Source organism: Tribolium madens, unplaced genomic scaffold (assembly GCF_015345945.1).
Source record: "Tribolium madens isolate multiple individuals breed KSU strain unplaced genomic scaffold, Tmad_KSU_1.1 Scaffold_20;HRSCAF=117;Tcas5.2_LG4, whole genome shotgun sequence".
In the NCBI taxonomy this organism is placed as follows: Eukaryota; Metazoa; Arthropoda; class Insecta; order Coleoptera; family Tenebrionidae; genus Tribolium; species Tribolium madens.
In genome coordinates, this window is record NW_025400985.1 from 1,048,280 (window position 1) to 1,055,618 (window position 7,339).

Below are 7,339 nucleotides of genomic sequence, written 5' to 3' on the forward strand. Positions count from 1 at the left end.
TTAAATGATAACGGGGCTTTGTGTCACTGCGCCACCACACCCCCGGCCAGTGTCTCTGCTCTAATCCAACATATTTATTTATACACCAAATTTTTCAACTAACTTTATTAAGTCTTGAACACAAAAAGGGACTGAAATGTGTGACACTGTTAATATTTCAAATCAATTTTTTAGAATTTTAAAAGAAACTCTTGAAAATTAGTATTAAATAAATAGTTTGGTTGATTATTCATTAAAATCTTTGATTATAACACAAAATCAACAATGTTATAAGATTTTCTGTCTCAAGTTTTCAAGGTTTTTATCTCTTTTTCTTCATCTTACTTTCACAAAAACGAGATTACGTTTAATTTTGACCACAAAATTGTTTTTTTGTCTGAAAAAAAAAGTCAAAAAAAATTCAGGGCATCAGTTTCGTGTATTCGATAAAAAACGAGCTTTTCTTCACATTTTCCCACACTTTGGAGCAATAGACAAGCCAGGTTTTTTCCGTGAGTTGGACATGAGTCAAGGGGGTCTTAATCGCGCCCAAAATTTTCGCCCTAAGTTTTTTCACAAGGTCCTCCAAGGGTGGGTGTCCATTGTAGATATTTTCTGAAAATTCCCCATAACACAAGTGAGAATTAATTGAAAATTTACCAAGTTTGGGGTTGTATTCCGGGACGAGGAACACGTTAAAAGCCTCGCCCTCAACTAGCCCCAAATTTGAGTCTTTTTGAAGCTTTGTCTTCTCAAATAGTAAATTGTAGACTTCCTGAATCGTTTCGAATTTCCTTGGGGAGAAATCCTCCATTTGGGCTTTATTGTGGACCATTAAGAGGTGGGGGAAATGGTCATTTAGCTCATCTTCAGGATTTGAATGAGTCGGTTTCAGCATTTCAGCAGTTTGTAAAAATCGGACAATATTACTATCAAAAAAATAATCCTGAACCACTATTAAAACGTGACAAATGCTCATTAAAAACGCAGTTAATTGCAACCCTTGAATTTCTCCACTGTTTTCAAGTGGAATAAACTCACTAACGATATTCGAACGCTTATTTTCACTTTGAACCAAATCGTCCAAAACAGCAACAGACATAAAAGGCTGACAGTCCAATAAAATGACCCGATTTGAGGTTATAAACGCGTCGATGCCCCTCGTGGCATTCCTGTTCGTTTCCACATCATCCCCCGTCTGTATCCTGAAAATTTCCGACTTACTTTCAGGAAAACTGAAATTTTCTACGAGAAAATCCTCGTTTGGCGTTTCACAATTCCTGAAAATCGCCTTTTTCAGCTCCTCCCCGACGACATTGTGGGCTATGAGGTTCAAGAGCGTCGATTTGCCCACTCCTTGCGCCCCCACGACCCCCACAACGAGGAAATCGCTGTTTTCCTGGACAAACTCTTGGAGGTTTTCCGACAGGACCGACTCGTCCAAGAACTTGACACTCTTGGTCATGGACTTGACACTGGGGGCTGCATGGGTTTCAGGCGCGGTTGGGGCTAGTTCGGGGTCTTTTTGGGCCCGTTTTGGGGACAATGACGTCTCCTCGGAGTGGTCGCGCGCTTTGAGCAGGATTGTGGGTTGTTTGACTTTAGGCGTGTCGGGTTTTGGGGCCTCTTTTGAGTCTTTGAAGGAGGGGCTGCGCCGGCCGTAGTAACTCCGGGCATAACTCGATGACGGGTCCTAGAAAAGGCTTTAAGCGAGTTTGGATCAAAGACACTTACTTTATTCTGGGCGAATTTCTTCTTTCCGTAGTATTTTCCACGGTCGTAATCCGACATTTTGAGGTTATGGTCAACAGTTGGCGACACTGTTTGAACATTTCACGAGTTTTATGATTATTTAGGAACAAACATTACACTTATTGCACGTTTTGCCCATATTTATATAATACTCGAGTATTATATATATGGTTTTGCCCCACAATTTTTTTCCGAGGTTATGTTGATGCAAATAAACGAGTCACGTTGGCGGCCCTGTTGACACATTTTTTTGATTTTTCTAGAAAAAATTAAAAATACACTTGTCGTGTCATTGCAAATCGATGAGTCACTCGTGTGTTATCATTTGTACAAGAAAAAGTCATTAAATTGTTACAAATTGTTCAATGCTCACATCCTTTGATTAAGATTAGTTGAGTCATGTTGGCAGCAATGGTGTGAAAAACTGCGCATTTTTCCATTTTCCGCGTGAAATTCCACGTGTTTGTCGTCACAAATCAACGAGTCATTTTCACGTAATTGCTGGAAGGTGAGTGTGATTAAATAATCGGTTTTTCCCAATTGATTACGTCCTGTGTTTAGGTGACGTGTTGGGGGGCAGGTGACACCAAACGTGACAAATTTATGTACTGGGTGGCCCCATTAGTAATTCATTCCACATGACGCCGTTCCATAAACAATTTGAGGCGTAAAAATGTCGAATATTGCGTGTTGGATGTCTGAGAAAAAAATCCAAAAAATCAATTGGGTCGAGTTTGAAAAAACGTGCAAAAAACACGGATTTGGCCTATTCAAGGTAATTTATCATTAATCGAAATATTATCAACACAATAAACTGATTTTAGTTGGATTTAAACAAAAGTCTCGAGTCGCAAGGTACGTTCTGTGTTTTTTTACATAAATTAACTGATATTATTGCTTCGGCTGATCAGGGGGACCCCAAGGTAAGAAAAGTCGCTTTTGTGCCCCCCAAAATGCCCCTAAAGTCCCCAAATTGCAGTGCGCCAAGTTGATAGAACGCGTGGAGGAGTACATAAGGGGGCACCCGACTCTCGTGGTCCTCGACCCCATCCCCCACGTGAGACAGCTCCTCAACCGGTATATCTCCTACCGGAAGATCAACTCAACCAACCTCCACAAATACGGCATTTTCATCCCCAATTTCTGCGAACTCAACTCAACCAATTTACAAGAACAATTAACCAACGCCGGGGTTAGTTACCCCTTTATTTGCAAGCCCAGTCTGGGGCACGGCTCCAAGGAGGCCCATGAGATGTCTCTGATCTTCAACGAGCGCGGCCTCGCCGACTGCAGGACCCCCTGCGTGGCTCAAAGTTTCATCAATCACAACGCTGTTTTGTATAAAATTTTCATAGTCGGGGAAAGACACCATTTTGTGGAGCGGCCATCTTTGAAGAATTTCCACGCGTGTGATGAAGATACTATTTATTTTGATAGTAGTGATGTCTCGAAAGCGGGCTCTAGGAGCAGTTTGACGCTCCTGGAGCCCCATGAAATTTTCGATAAAGTTGAGCCGAATCCGGAGGTTTTGAAACGGATTGCGGTCACACTCCGGGGGGAGTTTGGGATGGATTTGCTGGGGGTGGATGTGGTGATTGAAAAAGACACGGGGAAGTACGCAATTATTGATATTAACAGCTATCCGGGGTATGATGGCTTCCCGGATTTTTATGACGCTCTTGTTGATTGTATTGGGAAGAGAGTTAAATGCAAAACTGATAAGTTTGGGGATGATTTCATTAATTAGGGGCTGTTTTTCGTGAAAATACTGCCAAATTGCGACGACTACATTCCATATTTTTATATTAGTAACGCCAAATTTGATAAAAGACGGGATTTTTGACTGAATTGAGCCAAAGATCGCTTGTGAACAATTTTTGTACTTAATTGTATATAACTTAGTATTGGTAATAAATAAAAAGTAGCTAGTGCAACCTTGTTTTTAAAAATCCTCGTAAAAAGTACAATTTTTTGTGGTTTTTCGATTTTTTGAGGAAAATTATAATATAATAATATACAGGATGCGCCAGAACTCGCGCCCCAGAGAAAAATGCCATATAAGGTAAGATACCAGGAACATGGAAAAAATGTTAAAAAAAATTATCTAATATAAATTATATAATAATAATAATAATATATATAATCTTTTTTTTATAACAGTTTAGTATTTGGGCTTAAAAATCTGCTTAAATTCTTGAAAAACGCAAAAATGCGTTTTTAACGAAAATTTGCGTTATTTCTAGCAGAAAAACATGGTAAAATGCTCGAGAAATGCAAAAATAATATAATCTTTGAATTAATTTGTTGTCTTTTTGGTTTGGTAGCAATAACTCGCGAAAAATTTACACTTGAAAGCACTTTTGGCCAAATTTTGTGTTTTCTCGCTTTATTTTTGTATTAATTTTACTCAAAATTCTATTAAATCAAGTGATTTTTAGGCGAGTTTGGACAAAATAAATGAGCCTCTGGTTCAAAAACGAACTAAATCAAGGGAAACAAACTAGAAAAATTTTTTTTTTTATTTTAGTCTGTTTTGTTGAAACTGTTTTGTTTTTGTTCCAAAGTTTGCAAAGCAATTGTTTTTGTAGCTGAAAAATGTAATTACAAAAAGAAACTACAACATTTTTGACTGTTAGTAAAATCCTTTTAAAAAAACAAAGTACAATTTTTTGTGGTTTTTCGATTTTTTGAGGAAAATTTGTAAGTTTCCGTTTGAAAATTGTGGAAGATGCTTGAAAAATATTTTTGACCCAATTTACTTAAATTAGTAATTGAAAAATTAGTGTATTAATTTTTTGCTGTACTCTCAGAGTTACATTTTTATTTTTTTTTTTCTAAATTTACCAGACTAGCATTAAAATTACCAGATTTGGTGAAATTTTACCAGATCTGGCAACACTTAATGGTATTTGGAATTATTAAAATTATCTTTGGATTGTTTGGAATTACTGAAATCATTTGAATTATTGGAATTCTTTTTGGAATTATCAGTGATAATTTTGAAAATTACTTTGAATTTCTTAGAATAATCAGAATTAATTTGGAATTATAGGAATTTATCTGAAAACAATGGAATTACGATGCAATATTGGATTTATCACAATTTCGAATTTTTTTTTTGGAATTAAGTACCTACAGAAATATTTTTTTTTATTTTTTATAATTGCGTTGAATTTCTCGAAACTATCGAAGTTAATTTGGAATTACAGAAATTATTTTGAAATTACGAAAATTAAGCTGGAATTACATGAAATAATTTAAAGTTATAAAAATTGATCTAAAAACAATGAATTATTTGGAATTACTGGAATTTGTGGTTAATATTTTTTTAAATTGAAATTAGTTGTAAATATTTTTTTGGCCAGAAATTTCTTTCATTCTCTAGGGAAATAAGACTTCATAAAGTAAGAAAAAAATATTGTATACCACTCGTTTTATAGGTTTGTCGCATTTGCTACTTTAAACAATTTTATACAACTTGTATAATGGATAATAATTAATTAATAATTAACAATAATAATAATTTTTTAACTTATTAAGGTTGTAGTAAAAAAAATCATTTTACCGTATCTGGAAAAAGAGTTAAATGCAAAACTGATAAGTTTTTGGATGATTTCATTAATTAGGGGCTGTTTTCAGTAAAAATAGTGCCAAATTTTATATTAGTAACGCCAAATTTGATAAAAGACTGGATTTTTGACTGAATTGTGGCCAAAGATCGCTTGTTATCAACAATTTTTTGTACTTAATTGTATATAACTTAGTATTGGTAATAAAAAGTAGCTAGTGCAACCTTGTTTTTCCTTTGCAAAAAAATTTTATTACATGCGATAACGAAATCGATCGAGTTTGTTAAATTTTAATTAATTTTTAATTGGAAAATTCAATGCTTGGACGTAAACAACGACCTACATGGAGATTGAAATGTCGCAAATGATGAATGACTTTTCTTACGAGAGAAATTTGAAATATTCGAGTTTTTTTTTGTGTAAAAGAATTTTAAAATTTAACCAATTAAAAGCAAATGTTGCCATAATGAAACGAAAACATTCATTACCAAATCGGTTTTCATTTGGTTCATGAAAAAATAATGAAAATTTGAGCACAGTGTTTGTATTTTTTCATCGTATCGCAGTTTTCTCACTTATTGAATAATAAATATACAGGGTGACCCAACAAGATGGTTGTTTGCTCAATTTTAAAATACCAAACAGTGTTTTAGAGAATACTGTTTTTGGTTACTTTTTTTGTTATCACGCTCACGCAATTTCCACCCAATCAAACGTCAAAACACTTGAAAATTATTATCAGTGTTGCCAGTTCAAAAAAATAAAATTCACCAGATTCTAGTTAAGAAAGTTGTTTCGACACCCTGTATTATATAATCTTTTTTTATAACAGTTTAGTGTTTTTTGAAGTGGTATGGCCAAATTACGAAAAAACTCTGCTTAAAAATCTGCTTAAACCTTTGAAAAACGCAAAAATGCGATTTTTTGGCTTGTTTTTAACAAAAATTTTCGGAATAATTGCGTTATTTCTAGCAGAAAAACATGGTAAAATGCTCGAGAAATGCAAAAAGAATATAATCTTTGAATTAATTTGTTGACTTTTGGTTTGTTAGCAAAAACTTGTGAAAAATTTACACTTGAAAGCACTTTTGGCCAAATTTTGTGTTTTCTCGCTTTATTTTGTATTAATTTTACTCAAAATTCTATTAAATCAAGTAATTTTTAGGCGAGTTTGGTCAAAATAAATAAGCCTCGGGCTCAAAAACGAACTAAATTATGCAAAACAAATTAGAAAATAATTTAATTTTGTAATTTTAGTCTGTTTAATCGACATTTTTTGTTTTTATTCCAAAAATTTGCTAAAAGACAAAAATAAAACAATTTGTTTGAAATGAAATTTTTCAAAGTAATTGTATTTGTAGCTGAAAAATGTGAATACAAAAAAAACTACAACATTTTTTAAAATCCTCGTAAAAAAACCAAAGTACAAATTTTGGTGGTTTTTCAAAATTTGACGAAATAAACAAGTTTCCGGTTGAAAATTGTGGAAATTGCTCGAAAAATATGCAAGAAATAGTTTAATTTATTTTTGACTCAATTTACTTAAATCAGTAATTGAAAAATTAGTGGATTAATTTTTTGCTGTAACAACATTTCTTTTTCTTTTTTTTTTACTAAATTTACCAGATTAGCATTAAAATTACCAGATTTGGTGAATTTTTACCACATCTGGCAACACTGTATTTAATGGTATTTAGAATTATTAAAATTGTGATGGATTGTTTGGAATTACTGAAATCATTTGTGTAAATACTTATTACTGAGATTTTTCTGAAATTACTGGAATTCTTTTTGGAATTATCAGAGATAATTTTGAAAATTACATTGAATTTCTTAGAATTACCAGAATTAATTTGGAATTAGAGAAATTATAGGAATTAATCTGAAAACAACGGAATTACTAGAATTTCGGTTGATTTGCTTTGGAATTACTGTAATTATTTGTGAATTAACTAGAATTTTTCTGGAATTACTCGATTTTTTTTAATTATAAGAATTTTTTTTTAATTACGTTGAATTTCTCGAAACTATCGAAGTTA

At 33.2% G+C, this 7,339-nt stretch overlaps 3 protein-coding genes across 4 annotated transcripts in view; 1 reads left to right on the forward strand and 2 right to left on the reverse strand.

The window, feature by feature from the left end:
• Positions 1-1,987, reverse strand: LOC123005452 (protein SMG9). The gene is made up of 3 exons (XM_044399218.1): positions 1,714-1,987; positions 640-1,672; positions 1-594 (listed from the first exon to the last, which is right to left on the reverse strand). The coding sequence occupies exons 1-3, from the start codon at positions 1,768-1,770 to the stop codon at positions 401-403; spliced, it is 1,284 nt and encodes a 427-aa protein (XP_044255153.1). The 5' UTR covers positions 1,771-1,987; the 3' UTR covers positions 1-400.
• LOC123005450 overlaps positions 1-7,339 on the reverse strand; it is a 51,673-nt gene that overhangs the window by 41,893 nt on the left and 2,441 nt on the right. The gene's annotated exons all lie outside the window — the stretch shown is intronic.
• On the forward strand, positions 1,992-3,665 carry LOC123005453 (inositol-tetrakisphosphate 1-kinase-like). 2 transcript variants are annotated; one of them, XM_044399220.1, is made up of 5 exons: positions 1,992-2,239; positions 2,293-2,506; positions 2,556-2,586; positions 2,643-2,654; positions 2,697-3,665. In XM_044399220.1, exons 2-5 carry the CDS (start codon positions 2,405-2,407, stop codon positions 3,476-3,478), a joined length of 927 nt encoding a protein of 308 aa, XP_044255155.1. In that variant the 5' UTR covers positions 1,992-2,239; positions 2,293-2,404; the 3' UTR covers positions 3,479-3,665. The 2 variants fall into 2 exon arrangements, with proteins under 2 accessions (XP_044255155.1, XP_044255154.1); XM_044399219.1 differs by having other exon boundaries at positions 1,993-2,239; positions 2,556-2,654; positions 2,711-3,665.

What these genes read in the sequence shown, in the direction of transcription:
- LOC123005452 (XM_044399218.1), bottom strand. Translation starts at nt 1,770, where the DNA reads ATGTCGGATTACGACCGTGGAAAATACTACGGAAAGAAGAAATTCGCC. An exon ending in AGAAATTCGCCCAGAATAAA is followed by an intron (nt 1,673 to 1,713) that starts GTAAGTGTCTTT and finishes AGCCTTTTCTAG; the next exon opens with GACCCGTCATCGAGTTATGC. An exon ending in GGAATACAACCCCAAACTTG is followed by an intron (nt 595 to 639) that starts GTAAATTTTCAA and finishes GGGAATTTTCAG; the next exon opens with AAAATATCTACAATGGACAC.
- LOC123005453 (XM_044399219.1), top strand. Translation starts at nt 2,405, where the DNA reads ATGTCGAATATTGCGTGTTGGATGTCTGAGAAAAAAATCCAAAAAATC. An exon ending in ACGGATTTGGCCTATTCAAG is followed by an intron (nt 2,507 to 2,555) that starts GTAATTTATCAT and finishes AACTGATTTTAG; the next exon opens with TTGGATTTAAACAAAAGTCT. An exon ending in CTGATCAGGGGGACCCCAAG is followed by an intron (nt 2,655 to 2,710) that starts GTAAGAAAAGTC and finishes CCCAAATTGCAG; the next exon opens with TGCGCCAAGTTGATAGAACG.